Below are 19373 nucleotides of genomic sequence, written 5' to 3'. Positions count from 1 at the left end.
CATATAGTGCAATGTTTAAGAAACAAGAATAGTATCACAATATAAATATGAGAATAAAATATGGGAAGAGTAAGGCAATCTTATTCTTAAGTGATACACAGCTGTAGGGGATTCTTAACTGAGGTGAGACATCAAAAATTCAGTTTGGGAAGTTGTTATCAAAAAAGAGCTGGAGGTGAGACTGATTAGGAAGCATGACATAGGTGACCTTTCAAAGGAGAGAAGACCAAAGGGCAACTTAAATATTCTCTTAACATGTGCACAGAGCTGTGGAAGAGGAGGGGGAGAAGGCCTTTCTCCCCTCCAGTGAGTATATACCAAAGAAAACAGATGTGGGATCCATTCAGGGAAGATTTTTCTCCCAGTGAAAGTTATATATGAGGATGAGGTTACTGAGGCAAATGGTGGGATCTCTTTCTTTAGAGGTTCTTACAAATTGGATAGATTGTCGTATCTGCAACTATATACCTGCAATCGGGTTTTAGAGCATTTTTCCTTTGCTAATGCTCTTGTCTGAGTTTAGGACAGGCAAGGAATAGACTCACCATATCTTCAAACCCTGATTCTGCAGGAAGGAACAATTTCCAACAAATCAAGGACACAATAATAATTACATTTCTAACCTTTTTGGCTCCTGGCTCTCTAAATCTTTATAATCTAAAAGAGGAAATCCGAATGTGATAGTCACCAGAACTGACCTCCGTGAGATTTAATGGATTTTAACTAAGCGAGATTTTTTCTAAGCTTAACATATTCTATAACAATAGTAGAACAGAGCAGTTAAAAGCATAGACGCAGGAGCCAGGCTTGATCTAAATCCTGGCTCTGTCACTTACTAGCTATGGGGCCCTGAGTAGGTTACACAACTTTGGTGTACCTCAGTTTTCTCATCTGTAAATAGGGATGTTGTATCACCTGCTTTATGGGGTTGTTGTCTTTACATGGAAAGACCTTAGAGGAGTACTTGATACACAGTAAATGCTCAAAGAGTGATATTATTTTTTACTAAAACGTGTGATGTTAGATTTTTGTTCATACCATGTATTCCTCAAAAGGCTGTGTTTGCTGCCAAAAGGATATGTTGCTCCTTGAGGGGAACAGTTTTGGAGATACGTTAACCCCTTCAAGCCACTGGGTTAATATCAAGTGATAACCTAGTGACTTGCTAACAGAGTTCCTTGCTGCATGATTTCCTTAAAGTCCTGCACCACTGGCTGATTACATATATGATCTCAGGAGACCCCCACCACAAATTTTTAAAACTGTCTCCTTTTCATGGATAAATGTCTCAAAAGTGACTCTCTAAAAAGAAATTTAGACATTTCTGTACGTTTGGGCACAGAATTACTTCTGTCACCAGGTTAACATCAAAGGGATGTTAACATGAAGGTAGGTACTACATTTGATTTAGGATGTGTTAAATGGGTTTTTTTATAAAAGTATTTATAAAACACTTTTTTTGCCCCTAGGAATAATTCGGGCTTCACACCAGCAGACACTGTGGCTATCATTTTCTGTTCTACACACAAATCCCTCACGCTGGGTAAGTGATTCACAGACTTAAAAACCAACTTAATATTCCCTTTAGATAGTTACATCGTAATGATTTTGAAATTCAAGTAACTCTTCAAATTAAATGGAATGGGTACTGTCCACTCTGTTAGATAAAGAACAGTAGCAAAGTGAGGATGGGTCTTTGCTTTGGAATACCGTTATTTGACTGAACCAGTTTTTGAGGGCCTAAATTTAATAATGTAGGGTTTAGCTTGATTTGTGATTAGGTTTTTGATTCTCATAAAACGTTTTCAACATAGAATGTTAATGTTAAAAGCTGGGGGGGGGGCGGGGGGAGAGAGGGCACAGGGAACTGCATCTGAAAAAGGAATGGGCGAAAACTCCGCTTTGGAAGGCTCTCTAGAGTTGCCCCTGAAAAGGTTAACTTATTCTGGAAGCTTGAAGCAAGGTGGAAATAATGTTATTATTCTAATTTGATATTGATATTAGGTTGAAGTTCATTTCAGAATGTTATGTTATTTCCATAAACACATTATAGTTATCATTAACTCAATCTGATTAGCACCTAAAGTGAAATAAGTACTTATTTAACAGAGAAAAATAGATCGAGAAAAAAAGCATGCTGTTTACTACTTAGCTTTATCCATTTTAGTGGCATTATCCCAATAACCTGTCCAGACATCTGGAATCCATGTTTTTAGTCATTAAAAGTAATTAAATAATCAGAAACTTTATTGAAATTTGCATCATTCACAAACTCCATGGGGTCGTAGGGACACTGTGGTAAAAACTCATATTAAAAATTTCTTTACTTTTTGGCATGTTAAGAGAAATGAAGAATCATGACGTTGCCCTAAGTTTGCCTCATGTTAAAGAAGTTCCGTCTATAAACTTGAAAACTAAGACATTTTATGTTTTTACTAACCCCTACATATTTGTCTGATAGAGGCTATTGTCAGTCTTAGCAAGTTTGGAAAATGGTTTAGAAATTGGACAAACTCCTTACGGAACAGTTGTTATCTAGGGCTTCAGCTTCCTTGAATAAATTATACATATGCTCTCCATACATTGCAGTACGTTTGTTTGGTTTTCTCTTAATCATCATCAAATTGAGTTGAACGAGCTTTGGAAGCCACTTTCTAATCCTTCTTTTGTGACCCTGGACAAATCACTTCAGTTCACCTCCCTGAACCCTTGCGTTCTCATCTGTAAAATGGGGCAGAATAATATGTACTTTGTAAGGTTATTGTAAGGATTAAACATAAAATTTGTTTAGTACTTAGCACAGTATTTGTACATAATAGGTAGTCAGTACATGACAGAATGTGTGCAATAATTGCACTATATAGAGATTGCTGTGGACTAAATGAGATAGCCACCTAAGGAGCTTGGTATGCTGCCTGGCACACAGCAGATACTCTTTAAGCAATAGCTATTGTTGCTAATTATTATTAGCTATATTAGTTATGACTGTGTGGGCATTTCCAGGGTTCCAGTCCCCTGACCTCTGTCTTGTAGATTTTCGTGTAACAAGTGTGGTTCAGTTGTTGATCTCAAACAAAGCATCTTTAACTTTTTTCCCATGTGGTTATTATGGGTGTAATTTCTTATGTTCCAGGTTCCCTAAAAGTAAGGGGCTGTTATAAATGTAGGGTCCAGAGAGGGGTGCCACCAGATGCCTCAGATGTCCAGAGTTAGGAATCAAATGATCCCATGTTTTCAGAGCAGGTGCTGAACCATGGCTACACCAGATACACGCTTTTTTGCAATGGGCTTTTAAACCCGACCCACCCCTAGGGGTTTGCTTTTGTCAGGAAAACCAAAATGACTTTTTTTGTTTCTCCATGATGTTCTTCTGTGCTGGAGCCGGCTGTGTTGAACAAAGAGTTCTACCCAAGAAGCATGCTGCAGCATGATCAGTATTCTTTTCTTTTCTATGAGAAAAATACCTGCCCACTCAATCTTTTTTGTCCTTTCATTTTTGTTAATCCCAAAGCCATATTCTGTCCTGATGCTTTTTGAAGCTAATTTTCAGGCAAACAGGTACGTGTTCTGATCACCAATCAGAAGTAGCTATTTTGCTAAAAAGGGTTGGGTTAACTTGGACTTTGCTTTGCTTTTGCAGTGTTCTCCCATGAAATAGATACTTAGACCCTCCAAAAAGATGTTAGTGTAACTAAATACCTAAGTAAGTGTGTAGTGTAAATCCTTAGTTACTTCCCTAACATGACACACTTACGCTCTCTTGGAATTGCAAGACCTAAATACTTATTCTGATTCTTCCACTGATACCTTCAGTGGAAGGTACCTTCAGCCCTCAGTTTCCATAGGTTAGGGAATTTTACTTCTAATTCAACTACTCTATCATGCCATGATCACACCTGGCTTCCCGCCTGCAGTCTCCTAGGTCACATCCATAAAAATGGCCTCTTCTCACCACTTACCATGTCTCCGAGGTGGCATGGATCACTCTTGACCCAGGAGCGCCCTTATTTCCACATATAGCAGGGATGTTTGGATCCTATTGCTAAAATGGCCTTGTTAAGCTCTGTCAATTTACTGTATCAGTTTTCACAAGATCCAATGCACATTACCCTCTACTGGTGACCTGACATCACTGGTACAGAGGAGGTGCCATGACAGTGACATGAACTACAGGCTAATAATTATCCCAATGGAACTTCTCATCTGCATGGAAATGAAAGCACATCACAGTAAGTGTGAAGAATTCATATTCCACAAAGCAGGGGGAAATTTCAGGTAATATCACTCAGAGTTATACTTTCTCTCACCTCTTACCAAAGTTGAAATACAACACATTATATCTATTTGGCATTTAGAAAATCTACCTATTCCGTTTGCGATCACTGTCGCAATATTTCCTTGTTGTGAACACATAACATCTCACATAGAATAATTAAATGAGCCTTAGGAAATACCATTCATTATTACATCCAGTATTTGTATTTAAGAATAAATCATTGCAGGCCAAGAGGTACCCACGTAACTAATGAACCAAAGATGAAAACTCTTGCTTGAGAAGCTTTCTGAATATTCTCTTGAACATATACTTTCAATTTATTTTATTGTTCTTGCTCTTGCCCTGTCTCAATCTCTTCCATGTACTTGCATCTACACACATGCTGAATGTGATTCATTGCTTTTATTAGTGCATTTGCCATTGATTGATTAGTTCTTCGTATTAGTACTTTTTCTATTGATTGATTGCAGATGAAGTGACTATTTGACCTTTAATTATGAGGCTTCCTATTGAAAATGACATTGAGCTATGGCTTCACATAATCCATCTGGAAAGCCTGACATGATGCCATTCCCTGGAGTTCGTTCAGGAAGAAAGAGGAGGCCTGGAGGAAGTGCAGGGCTATCACTGTGCTTCATCTGAAACAATACTACAGGGCTTGTTTGCTGCTCTCCCGTAGTCTCAGCTCAGGCTTGGAGGCGATTTTATATTTTGTCAAGACAGCATCACTTGCTGTCGTTTGCTATAAAAGCCATGAACTCTCCTAAATTATTCTCTAGTTGGATGGTGATATTTGTATAATAAGGAGAAGATAATTTGCATAGCAGAGATTGAAGAACAGCTTGTACCCTGGTTAACAATGGCTCAGTGCACAGTCAATTGATCTCATCAAGAAACAAATTCGATCCAAGATACCCTATGGAATTAGTGTTTTACTTTTATTTTATTTATCTTTTTCTCTTGAGTATTCAAATCACTTTGCTTATCTAGAGTTCTAATATATGAAGAAAACTTTTTCACTATACCTAGAAAGAGAATGTTTCAGGATGTTTGAGATCCTTAAGTTGTGTATGTTTATATTAGTTTTTAATGTTTTTAAATACCAGAATGAAAGCACATACTCTTAGAGCATGTCAACTGACTATTGGCAATCAATTGTGAGATTCCTAGTTGGTTTATTTCCAAAAGCATTTCTGAATTGAAAGAATGCTATTTAAATTTTAAGAATGTCATGATCAATGCTTATTAAAAGTCCACCGTGTGTCTTACCATTTATAGACATTTGTATACAAAGGCGAATCAAGGCAGCTATTCCTCACATTGAACTTATTTGTGAGTCTGTGGTTGTGGTTATACAGCTAAACTGTGTCAAGAAATTATGCATTAAGCAAAAAAGAATATAGCTTTTTAGTAGACATAGGATTCTGGAAAAAATGGAAAGAACATACCTGCTTCTAGTCTGGATTCAAGTTCCAGTTCTGTCACCAAAAGCTAGAACAAGTCACTTAAATGCTATAGGCCTCAATTTCCTCATCTGCAAAATGAGAAGATGGACAAGATGATGCTTGTGATTCCTTCCAGTTGTAGGTTTCTGTGAGGCTGTGCTCAGTGACTGATATTTCCATTCTATAAGATGTTTCCCTGCTATGTGTGAAAAGGAAAAGAGTTCTTAAAAGGCAGTTATGTAAATAATGTTACAATATTAGAGGAAAGGAAATATGACCGTTACTTATTCCTAAAGAAGTTAAAATTATCTTCAGAGTCTCAAGAGTTTTATAGGAGAAACAAAATCTGAAAAGGATCTTGTTTTCAATTTTACTCAGAAGGCTTTCAAGAATGCTAAAGGATTACCTCCAACTTGGGCTGAAAAGATCATTTAATAACATCTGGGTTATTTTCTCGAGAGGAAATGGTATTGAAATATGAAAGTTTGCATTTCTGTTTTTTTTTCTCCTAAAGCTTATCTGTGATTCTATTTGATGCATAAAGACTACTATCTTAATAAAACTACCCTACAAATGGGAAGCACTTTTTTAAAGCCCTTAACCATTAAGTCATGTTACCTGAACAGCCTTGAATATTAGCAAGTCAGTAATTATTATCTTATTTTGCATACAAAGAAGTGAAAGCATAGAAAAATTTTTTAACTTATTCCAGATTATATAACTAATGGAGACTAGACTCCAAGCCTCCTAATTTCCAGCACTGCATTGGATCATAGGCTATGAAAGCACTTTGAAGACCAAAAAGTGCTGTACTGATTCCAATATTGTAAATGTGTAATCTCAGCATGGGTTTTCATTAGTTTATTAATTGTTTAAAAAAAAGAAAATTACTTCTGATTGCATTGCTAGTTATAAAACAGTTAATATCTGTAATTGTTCCCATAAGGATATATTTCCATGTAACCCAGTCATAAGCTGGTACTCATTCCTTATATTTTCTTTATTAACAAAAAGTTTTATTGTGTTTAAAGTGAGTCTTGATGAGCCATCCTTACCTTTCATGAGGCATCACTGTCTGCACTCTATTCTTGCAAACTAAGAGCCACGGTGCTTTTGAAATAAACTGTTAAAGAAGAAATAGAAATCCAAAGTAAAGACAGAAAATGGAAATTTGTCTTTGGGACATGGCCATAGATACATTTTTGTCCTGCAGTCCATCCCTGAAGTTATAGTTCTGTAAGGAAAGGCAGTTTGGGGACCCCTGCCATTTGACAGATTTTTAAAGATGCCACTGAAATTAAAGATCGGGTAGATTTTACTGCCATGCTGAAGAAAATCAGGGGAGTGTCTGTCATTTTGTGCCATTTTCTGATCCACAAAAAGAAAGAGAAAAATGCAAGTTCTCAAAAAAGTGATACATTTATGTTCCTACAAGGTTTGTGGATTATTTTGTTTTGAATTTTTGATTCTGGATTTGGTGTCTGAAAATCGTTGCTAGCATTTCTAGACTTTGTAGTAAAAAATTAGGAAGGCTCCAGGTTCTAGGCATCAACTATGAAACTAAAAATAATAAAACCTCTTTGGGGGATCCCCAGCCTCTCCCTCCAGGACCGTTCATCTTAACGATATGCCGGGAGATGTGCTGCTGGAAGACCAATGCCCTGATAGCCCCACACTTCTCCTCCGTGTCTCCTATGCGGGGACTGTGTTTGCAGACACAGCCTCCAGTTAGAAATATATTTACAGTGTGATCCAGGAAACACTTGCATGTGTGTACAAGTTTTACAAAACAACATTTACTCTTACTTTATGTGATACATTTCTATTCTAGCCAAGTGCTAGATAAAAGCCAGTAAACTGATTTCGCAACTCATTAATGGTTCATAATCCAAGGTCTGAAAAATATTACTTTATATCTTGCTTGGTGAGATTTTATCCTCTTCTTCAAATAGTAACCATGTAGGCTTTGGCTACTGCTATCCCTTTTTCACTGAACTTGAACCCAAATTTCTGATACTATGTAGGAACCAGAGCTAAATTAAGACACAGATTAATTCTTGATTTGCGGTAACGTAAGATCGCCTACATTGAGATTGTATTAATTCAGCTTCTATAGCAGAGTTTCTATACCTTTTGTTGATTTATCTTTTAAATTGCTTCTCTAGTTAACATGTTTTCAGTAGTAGTAATAGTAATAACAGCTAACATTAATTGGGTACTTAATAGGCAAACACTGTGCTAAGTGCTTAATGCAAGAAGTAATTTACTTGAAAGTACTTCCGTACCGACAGCGTGGTGTCCTGTGTGTTCTAGTTAGTGGAGACCAGCGCCAGGGGCAGCCAGTTGCTGTAATGGGAAACTCTCACTGGAGTGTTCAGCTACTATTTTATCAGAAAAGAAATACTCCAAAGGCAGCCACAACAAATGTTTTTGTTATCTATATCCTCTGTATCAACAGGAAACTTTACTAATTAGCATAGTAAATTCAGAAATAGATTTTTATTGATGAAATTACTGACTTGTTACTTTGCGTGATAAATGTAATAAATGGCCTCTCATTGATGTGTAGACTGCCTCAAAACTTGAGAGACACTCTCCCACTTGCTAAAAGAATCTAGCAAATCCCATGGCCTGAACATGAAATCCTGAGGGCCGTGCTGGAGGCTCCATCTCTACCCAGTTTTGTGCCCAGCTACTGTTAGCAGGGTCTGTGGTTGCCGAGGCTAACTGTAGGGGTCCCTGGATCCTGCTCTGGAACGGAGCTGTTGTGCTCTGATTGCCCCTCTCGTGCGAGGTGCTGGTGAGGGCACTTGGAAGGTCAGAGCTGGGACTTTGAGTTGACAGGATAGTTGCTTAAACAATTTTTGCGTTTGACTGCTAATATGTGTTGAGTTACAAATACCTGTATAGGTGGCAGTTTACCTTCATTCAAACCTGCTGGCAAGGTTGTGGGGGTGTAGCTAATCTTCACTGCCTTAAACTTCTTTAGCTATTACACACTATCTGCCAGAAAGAATCTGGAACTTATGCATGGCCAGCCTGCTGTGGGTCACTTACGCGCACCAACAGTCCTTTACATGCACCAGCTCACATCACTCCCACAATCACCTCAGATAAGGAAAGTGAGGTTCCAAAGTGATAACAGCTTACCCATGTCACATCACCCCAAGTGGCAGAGCCAGAAGTGAGGCCAGATCTGACTCTGAGCCACTGTGCTGAGCTATAGTCAGAGTTCTACAGAGAGTCCTGGACTCTGGAATCAGTGCTGTGGTCTGCCAGCCATGAAGAGTTTAGGCGAGACAATCTCTGGGACCCTTCCAGTTCTGACATTCAGTAATTCTCTGATTTTCAAACGCTTATGTATTTAGCTTTAGAATCTTGAGTCATTCAGAGGGACCCCATAAGATCATTGAGGGTGGCCCTCAAAATTATAGCAAATTGCTTCTTAAAAAAAAAATCATAGGTTACTGGGCTTCTTCTGAGGCCTACTGATTTGGAATTTTTAAGAACAAGACCCTGGAGTCTGATTTTTGTAACATACTCTAAAAAAGAGTATTATGCACATGCAAGTTTAAGAGCCACCATATTACACACATCCATAATCACCTCTCAGCTTCCAGAGAAGCCAGCTCACGCACCCAGGTTCTCAGGGAAGCTTTTGATCGAGCAGAGCATTCAGTCAGGTGTTGTGTAAGTGCTTTTTGATGACAGTGGGAACCAGCTTGGGCCAACCTAGGTGGTTGAGTTTTTTTTTTAACTTTGGCCTGGCCATGGTGTGCCCTACTTTTAGCTACTTGTTATCCCATCATTAGCCAAAATGAGACAGTTAGGACGTAGAGACTCATGACACACTACTAAGCACTGTAAAATAAATAAACACTAAAATTAAAAAACAACAACTCACTAGGCCTGGATCCTGATTTCTAGGAATCACCCCCTTCCTCTATGGCTTCATGGTCGTGTCTAGGAAGAATAAAACCTGCACCCATTTTTTAATCTGTAGCTGGGGTTGCCATATTTTTGCCTTTGAATATTCTCCTAAGTTCTCTTTGTACCAATTTGGTTAAACTACAGTGTTTTGTTGTAGAAGTATGCCAATATTTAACAAGCTATAACCTGATCAAAAGAAAGCCATTGACTTCAATTTTGTCATTGTGTGAACATCATAGAGTGTACTTTCACAAACCTAGATGGTATAGCCTCTACACATCTAGGCTATGTGGTACGAATCCTATGGGATAACCATCGTACACGCAGTTCATCACTGACCAAAATATTGTTATGCGGTGCATGACTGTATATTAAATGTCCAGAATAGGCAAATCCATAGATTTGACAGAAAGTAGATCAGAGACAAAAAGTTGATTAGTGGTTGCCAGGAGCCGAGGGAGGAAGGGATGGGAAGTGACTGCTAATGGGTATGGGCTTCTTTTTAGGGTGATATGAATGTTCTGGAATAAGATAGTGGTGATGGTTGCACAACTTTGTGAATATACCAAACCCACTGAATTGCACACTTTAAAAGGGTAAATTTTATGGTATGTAAATCATATCTCAATAAAGTTGATATTTAAATAAAAAAAAAAGAAAGCCATTGACTTAATGCCCATCATACCTAGCGCTCACTCTAAAAGTGGGGCTTGCTTTCTTTAAGACCATGTCTTCCTATCAAGCTGAAGGCAAAATGTAAGCATATTTAAAATAATTTCAGAATGCCTACTATTTGAAAGTTACCCTTATATGAAAAGTTACCTTATATGAAAGTCCCTTTATGAAAGGAAATATATATGATTTTCCCAAAACATTTCACAGCATAATTGATATTGTACGGTGGAAAGATAAAGAAAAGAAACACAAGATAGAATCACGGCTTTCCAGGAGTCAGCGCTCCGAAAGGGGCAGCAGACCCAATAGTATCATAGGCTCTTATCGGGAGGCTGTAAACAGATGGAGGCCACTGGAGGTTTGGAGAGCATCCGAGGTAGGAGGCTGTAGTTCCTGTGGCGATTCTCAGCAGCCTCCGTTCTCAAAAGTTTTAGGAATGCTTCAGACTTTATCCTAGACGATTTCAGTGACAAACCCCTTCCCTGCTCAGTTTTATAGACTAAGCCCCTCAATACTGTTCCATAGTGCAATTTCTAATAATAATAGTGATGGCTCTCATTTTGGAGGTGCTGACTCTATGCCAGTTGCTGTACTAGGTGGTTGACATACCCTGTCTCACTGAAACCTCCGACTACCATTTGAGAGAGTTCTTTTAACCTCATTTTGAGCAGATGTGGAAACTGAGGGTATTAGGGTTAGATCCCCCAGTCACATAGCTAGTGGGTGGCACAGTCAGGATCTAAAGCCAGGTTTCTGACATCAAAGCTCAGGTCCTTCCCGTCACACCACCCAGTCCTCAAGAAATACTGAGCGTGGCATGTTAGCTGTGTGCTGCTCGCTCAGTCTCAGGGATCAAGCAGGAGCAGAGAGGCCAGTGTTTCCATGCATCAGCTCCACTACAGCTGGGCTTGACTTGGAGTTGTTACTCTGCAGTTCAACAGCAAGAAAACATAAAAATCCCACATATTATACAGTGGTACCTCAAACCATATACCGAATCTTTATCCCTGTATGCTTCTTGATGTCTACTCTTGGTGGTAGAAGCTTTTAATTCCATAGTTGCATATTATTTCAAAGTAAAAACCACCTTGTTCTAGTTAGAAGTAGCTCCAAAGAAAATAATTTTACAGATTGATGATAAACTCATGTGCCTGAAGTCGTATACACCCCATGCTCTGAAAGGGAAATTCCACAAGAAGTTAGAGGAACACATTCTGCTGTTGTGGAGCTTGTCCTTTCTGATGAGGACTTTGCCACATCTAGGAGAGCCGACAAGGGCCCATTTCCCGGTGCTTCCTGTTCATCTCTGTACTCACTGTCAGTTGTAGAGGGTTTTATTATTATTATTATTATTAATATTTAGAAAGTTTGCCTCTAGCAGTACTAAAATGTGCATCACAGAACAACAGTTGTTTACTGCGTTTGAAGTGAAGAATCTCACTCAGGAGATCTCATTCACTTGAAGTTTATATCTCTCAATCTCAACTTGCAAACAGAGATCGATGAATAACGATTGTCATTTCAGAGTTCCATCTCTCCATTATTTATTTGGTCCTATCTCTTCCCAGAAGTTCCCTTAACTGAACTAGACACTATAAACCAGTTGGCATGTACTTAATGACAGCCAGCTCCATGCTTCTTTACAATAAAGAATAAATGAACCTGTAGCTGCAAATTGAGGGACATACTCACCACCTCCTTGTCCCCATCTACAGCCCCATCCTAGGAGCTCCAGCCAGAAATTAAAGTTGACTGCCCAGTTTTTAAAGCCATGGGCTGTACGTAGGTTTTTGACAAGTTACCCTGGGGACAGAAGATGTAAACTTGGATGCAATGCAAAAGATTCCTGGGTCCCAGGAAGACAGCCCATTTGGAATGTCATCTATCCTGAAGCTGGGCACACCAATGCTACTGTAGTGGTGACCCTTCCCAGAGCCACCATTGCTGGAGGTTTGCTCTAGTACTAGTACTCTCCTCTGTGTAGTAGTACTCTCCTCTGTGTACTAGTACTCTCCTCTGTGTACTAGTACTCTGCTTCTCTAATGCTACTAGAGCAAATTTTCTAAATATTAATAATAATTAAAAAAACCCTCTGCAACTGACAACACGTACAGAGATGAACAGGAAGCACTGGTGCCAATGAAAAGGTGCTTTTAAAACACAATCTACTTGATTCATTCATTCATCCAACAAGTGTTTCTGTAGTGCCTACTATGTGCCAGGACTTGTTCTAGGCCCTATGGGGTAGAGCAGTGAACCAGACACAAAGAAATTCTCGCCCTTATCTAGCTTCCTCTTTTGCGGGGTTAAACAGACGACTGTTTAAATATATGGCCCATCCGATGGTGGTCAGTGTTATGGAGGAAAATAAAACCAGGAAGGAGAATAAGGAGTGCCAGAGTGGAGGTGGAAAGGTTTCAGGCTTAAAGGAGACATTGGATCGAAGACCTGAAGGAAAGAGGGAGCAAGCCCTGTGGGCATGTAGGGGAAGGAGATTCCAACCAGAGGGAGCAGCAAGGGTGAAGGGTCCAAGGCAACAGTGGTTTGACAAGTTGGAGGAAGAGGGAGGGGCCAGTGTTCAGGGAACAGAATGAGTGAGGGAGTGACAGGAGACCTGGTGAAAGGTAATAGGAGTGAGGTTGCGTTGAGTGATGTTGTACGAGGCCTATAGCCGTGGTAAGGACTTACCTTTTACTCAGAATGAGAGGGAGAGCCTTGGAAGGTTTTGAGTAGACAGGTGACAACATCCAACTTCCACATTAAAAGGATCCCTATGGTTGGGTGGGTGGAAGGCCGAAGAAGTGAGAAACCGGAAGAGCAGTCAAGAAGCTTTAATCCAGACAAGAGCTCAGGGTGCTTTGGTCAAAGGTAATAGAGGTGGAGGCGGTGAGAAGTGTTGGGTTTTGGATGTATTTTGAGCGCAGAACTGTACTAGGATTTGCTGATGAATTGGATGTGTATGTAAGAGAAAGAGGAAGTAAAGATGATTCCTAGATGTTTGCCATGAGGGGCTAGAAGGATGGAGTTGCCGTTTACTGGCCTGGGGGAGACTGCAAAGGCAGATTTCAGTGGTAGAAGAGGGTTGCGGAGGCCGAGCAAGAGTTCCATTTTAAACATGTTAAGTTTGAGGTGTCTTTTTGACACCCAGTGGAGAGTCAGTTTTATGAGTCTGGAATTCTGATCCAGGCTGGATTTTTCAGCATATAGGTGTTATTTTAAGCTATCAGCCTGTAGATAGACTAGGTAGATAGAGGAGAGAAGAGCTCTGAGGACTGAGCATTGAGGCTCTCCAGAGATTAGAGAGGATTTAAAATTATTTTGATAATAAAATTTGAAAATCTAAATCAGCCAGGCATACAGACATCCAAACTGGCAAGCCTGTATTTTCCTCCTTGTCTCACGAGGTTGAGGTGAACGTTAACTCAGAAAGTAGATGTGAAGACACTTTGAAACATTAAAAGGAGAAAGCTCTGGCATTTATTTGGTACCTACTACATGCTAGGAACTGTATTAGACATGTAAATTGCAAGTTGTATTAGGCATTTATTATCTCATTTAATCTTCACAACAACCCTGCACAATAGCTATTATTGATCCCATTATCCAAACTTGAAAACCGAGCCTCCAAGAGGTCAAATAACTCACTCCAATTCACATAATGTGTAAATGGCAGAGCCAGTATGCAGTGGCCCATCTGGCTACTTCCAGAATCCTCCCGAGTCCTCTAGCTCTCCCTTATTACCAGACCCAGCTTCTCAACCCCACTCACATTAGAATCATCTGGGAGCTGTTCAATAACAGTGCTGCTGGGACCCCTCCCCACACCTGTTAACTCAGAGTCTCTCAGGATAGACCCAGGGATCATAGTGTTTAAAAGCCACCCGGGTGATTCTAATGTGCAGCTGGCCCTGGGAACCACTGCGCCAGACTATGTTCTATATTTGTATGTATTTATGCTCTACTGTGTTCCGAAAACATGCAAGTTAGGATTATACCTACTCATTTGTTAATAAAATTGACCGCTTGTACTGATTTGTGAAAACCACAATTCTCTGCGTTATGATTAGGTGTGTTAAGTATTCAGAGTTTAAAGGAAACCAAGGGGATTAGAAAAACATCATTACTTCCAGAAATGGCTTCCAGGGTTTTCTTAATTTCTTCCTTTGCTCAAAAATCTTCTAAATGAGGTCTTAACTCCCCAATTTTTGTGTTATTGAGAATAAATTTTAAAAGGGCAAGAGTAAATTAGCAGGACATCTTCTAGCCAAGTTAAATCACAGAAACTGAAGACAACCTTTTTAGGACAGATGGATTTAAGAATAAATAATTGTGATTCCTAATCCCCAAATCAAAACTGTCTTGTTCTTTTTTGTCAGAAGACATATCTTCTTAGGTTTATGTTCATCATAACATGGACCCATCATGAAGAAAATCACTGCCAGAGGGTGATTAATGACAAAAACAAAACAAAAAGTATATTAAAAATAATGTGCATTTGGGTCACAGCTTACTCACAGTTACCACTTAACTAATATTTGGAAGCCTTCCAGAAGTTCCACTATTAAGAGGATTATGAATGCAAAATTTTAGGGAAAACTAAGTTTAGGTGGTGGGAGCTTGGCAGAATCCATGAAAGCGCATAGCACACCCACCAGCTTCTCTTTGCCTGAGACTTAGAAGGTTCAAGTGTTTTTCTTTATATAAAGCACATCAAAATATTCTATGAAGTTAGACACAGCTTTCCAGAGCCAGTCAGATGAAGCCAGTTCTGTGTTGGTGACCATGTTAAATATTTTCTGATGACCTTGTGTTATTTTTGTCATATGAAATTCTCACTCTATTTTTGATGTTTTCACATCCTGTTAGTGTGAACATTAGCTAGATTTTCTCTTTAGAAGATGAGCAACTCTTCATTCACAGCCTAGAAAAGGAAAAAGGTCATCTCACTCTACTTCCTGCCCACCTTGTCTCCGTAAATATGGTGGCCCCCCTGCTCTAGACACCACTGCCAGCATTTGAATGAAGACTCCATGGCTCAGTTCTTTAATTCATTCTTGATTTCCCTGTTTGCTAATTACTCCTACAACGCTGTCAGGCAGGTGAGGGTGTACCTAATCTTCCGAGGAAGAAACCTTCAATTGATAGAGTTAAACGTTTCATTGTCAGCATCTGGCGAGTTGGCTCAGGTCATTCATTAAACATCTTTTCCAATCAGAACATACCTGTTTCAAAAAGAAAATAATACCAGCTGCTCATCATGGTCTTTTCCTGCATCTTTATTTACATAAAACTTTCAGCAAAGTAGTAAGATTACAGCCCAGGTAACTGAAGGCAAAAACACAATCTTTAATTTTCCTAATGGGCCAAAAATGCTCATCAACCAACTTTTATTCAAAGCAAGTAAAGGCCAGCCACATAAGCACCTTTGTAGAAAGGAGTGCCTCTCTTCCTTCCAGACCTTTCTTGTGTAAATATTATTTTCCTTAAGTTTCACCCTCTGTTAGTCTATGTTGATATTATCAGGCATCTCTTTTCTCTAGGGTTCGCAAGTACTCTAATAAGTGACCATTTTAGGCATTGCAGGCACAGACCGTGTGAAGAGCATGGGCCCTGGAGCCAGTCTGTCTGTACCCGCATCCCAGCTACATCCTGTCGCTGGCTGTTATGGCCTTGGGGAAATTTTTATTCATCTGCTGCCTCATCTGTCAGTTTCCTCATCTGAAAAATGGAGATAATAGCAGTAGCTTTACTCACATTGTAGATGTGAGGAGTGAATGAGTTTATGTTTGCGCACTCTCAGAATGGTGCCAGATGCATAGTGAGCCCCCGTAATTATTTTCTGCAATCTCTATTCAGCCTAGTATCATCCAAATGAAGACTAAAAATGTCCTTGAACTCCCGACATGGCTTCCAAAGTCTGTGTGAGGTGGCATTGCTGAAGGACTGAGACATGAATACTGCTCTCTTTTTTCTAAAGCTCTTGATTGCTGGGAAGAGAGTTCCTTTCTCTTAAAGATGGCCTCAGACATTTAGCTTGTGACCTTGTATTTGTTCGTTTTCCAGCTCTTCCAGGCCTAACTCTCCCTTCTGGATAAAGGAATATTGTGGAATTCTGGTTTGGAACTATGAAGGAAGGATAAATCTCTTAGGGAAGTTTGACATAAACCTCTATTTAGCATAGCTAAATAGCTCCCGACTGCACCAGAAAAGACACGGAGCTTTAAAGTCTCCCCAACTGTAGGGGGCGCGGGGGCAGTGGGAGCCCTTAGAACATGGCAGAGAGAGTGTTTGAGTCCCGTTTGTGAAGCACATTTGCTGACGTCTCCTGTAAGGATTTTGAAGTGTCCCTTCCCTCTCACACGCTATCCAGAGATAACCATATGACATTTCTCAGGTTTCAGAGGTTGGAAATTAAAATTCCATTTGTACATATCTGTTAAACTGGTACAAGATTATCTTGTTTTTCTGCCAGAGGCCTGGCCAAGGGGGTTTGTTAGACATCCTGGAGCTGCTGCTGTTGCTTCGTGTGCAACAATTTGGAAATGCTCTACATCTATGTGGGTTCCCTGATCCCATCACTCGAACACTGAGAAAACTACTAGAGAGCTCTTATTTGCATGTACTATTTAGTTGTACCTCATTTTGGATGACTCTTTGTATAAAAAGGACAAAAATGTTTTCTTCTGTGTGTCCTAAAGCAACAAGAGAGGTTCTAATGCTGTGGTGAAGTCATACCAAAGATAATATGGCAGGAGTTTTCACTTAAAGATGGAACACCAAGAAAAGAACAGGGAAGCAAGTAAAATGTAAATCATCGGCAAGGTATTAAAATACCCTGGAGAATTTGAGCAAAAGACCAATCATTTAGATAGGAGTGAATGAGAGCAGGTCACATGATCTGTGACCTTCTGTCCCCCTTCCTAAGGGAATCCGCAGGAATTGACTTGTCAGCCTTTGCAACATTCCAAAATGGGTTTGGGGGATGTCCTAGAATAGCCAGGATTGTGAGCAGAATATAATTCTGGGGGCTGTGCCGACTAAACACCACCTCCTCCAAAAGGCCACACCTTGAAGTAGTGTTTGCCTGATCTCACAGGCCTCTGATGGACAGCAAGCCAAGGCATACCTGTCAACATGGAAGTAGGTTTTACCCACTCTAAAAGAGAGAGAAAAATTAGAATAACCCAGGGGCTAGCCCGGTGGAATAGTGATTAAGTTCGCACGCTCCACTTGCACAGCCCAGGGTTCACCAGTTCAGATCCTGGCACCGATCTACATACTGGTCATCAAGCCATGCTGTGGTGGCATCCCACGTACAAACTAGAGGAATACTGGCACAGATGTTAGCTCAGTGACAATCTTCCTCAAGCAAAAAGAGGAAGATTGGCATGGCAATAGATGTTAGCTCAGGGCCAGTCTTCCTTACCAAAAAAAAATTAACATAACCCAAATGTTCACTGATCCACTTTTTGCCTAACACGTTTTTGCTAGACAGCAGTGCTGCATTTTCTCACCACCTGGTGCCATGATTTTGTTATTGAGTGGAATTTGTTCTTTTTGTCTAGCTTTGAAATGGCTCTATCTTCTCTCCTCATTATAGGAGTAGGAACAGAAGCTCCATGAAGGTGGGGGGGTTTCTTACATTTGTTCACTGCACCTAGAACAGTGTCTGGCACATAATGAATGAAGACTTACAACTCGCCATACATTGTGTAGTATTTCACTCATGTTTATTTTATTTAAAAAAAAAAACAAAGTACGTACATTTTACAGATGTGAAAATTGAGGTTAAATAACCTGCCCAACCAAGGTCACACAGGTGGTAAGTAGTAGACATGGGATTCCAAGCCAGGGCTGACTCTTGGGTCAGGCTTCTCGACTGCTACCCTGGACTGCCTCATGTCGGCTACTGGACATAATAAACCGTAAATCACGGCGTGAAATGCAGCTGTATCACTGAAGATTAGCTTGCTGTAGGATAATACCAATTGAAGGCTTTTTCTAAGCAAATTCCAAAAGTGTTGTTCTACCTTATCATGGCATCATTTCGTGCTCTAGAGATGGCATATAACTGCCCCTTTGTTAAGTAATTGAAATAAATCAGTGCCAGTGAGTTTGACTTTCTGTGACTATTTGTCTCTGAAGAGAAAGACTGTGTTTGTGTGTTTTTGTGTGTGTTCGTGTGGTGGTGGGGAAGGGACACAGAGATTGGCATTTAGTTTAGTTTAGAGATGCTGGAAAAGAATGGCTATGTTCCTCAAGCAGCGACTGCCTTCCTGGGTTACATTATGACTCGGGAGACCATCCATCCCAATGACTTTTGAAGGCAAACATGGGCTTTTCTGAGAGATTCACTAAGGGGGAAGAGAGAGAATTCAAATAACAATGTGTAGGACATTTGGGTACTAAACTTATGGATGTTTCTAACTAAGAACAAACTAAACAAAAGTGGGAAATCACCATGACAACTAAAGAGAGAAGCAACTGGATTCCAGATTTGCCAGCAGCTCTTTCCAGAACTCAGTGAAAAGTCTGAGAAAGCATTTAAATGGAAAACAAGTCATGTGAATTCAGGCGAATGAATCTTTGAAAGACAGGAAATGATCCAGGTGATTGGAGTGTACTCTTTCTGCGCTAAGTGGGAAAGTAAGTGTAATGTCAGACTTCAGAAGACACAGAGGGGGGGTTTTCAACATATTTCCTCTCGTACTCCACAGTCACTACTCATTTCAAATTTTGCGTTCCACAGTCAGTCCAGTGTCTTACCTTCCTGCCATATCAAATATGTGTTTTGTCCTATGAAATACAGTCCTTTCCCAGAGGGGTGTGTGAATGATTCTCTTCACCATCTAGTAAAGCCACTGGTATTTATTCTCTATCCTGCTTTTTTCGATAGGAAACATGCCTTTAGCACCTATTCTTGAATAATCGATCCTTTATGTATTGAGCACCAGTCCTGTGCTTAAACACCGCTGGAGAGTAAAAGAAAAATATAATACTTTACCTGTGTTCAGGGGAAAAGAAAACCTACACAAAAGAAAATAATC

The 19373-nt window shown here is 39.8% G+C and overlaps 1 protein-coding gene across 4 annotated transcripts in view; it reads left to right on the top strand.

The window, feature by feature from the left end:
* Positions 1-19373, top strand: part of SLC10A7 (solute carrier family 10 member 7) — a 240384-nt gene that overhangs the window by 209617 nt on the left and 11394 nt on the right. For all 4 annotated transcript variants that reach the window (XM_046657382.1, XM_046657380.1, XM_046657381.1 and 1 more), the window contains one exon: positions 1470-1543. In XM_046657382.1, the coding sequence (XP_046513338.1) occupies positions 1470-1543 (74 nt within the window). The remainder of the gene's footprint in view (positions 1-1469; positions 1544-19373) is intronic.

The sequence above is a fragment of the Equus quagga genome, chromosome 3, assembly GCF_021613505.1.
Source record: "Equus quagga isolate Etosha38 chromosome 3, UCLA_HA_Equagga_1.0, whole genome shotgun sequence".
Classification (NCBI taxonomy): Eukaryota; Metazoa; Chordata; class Mammalia; order Perissodactyla; family Equidae; genus Equus; species Equus quagga.
This window is presented reverse-complemented; position numbering and strand designations above follow the sequence as displayed.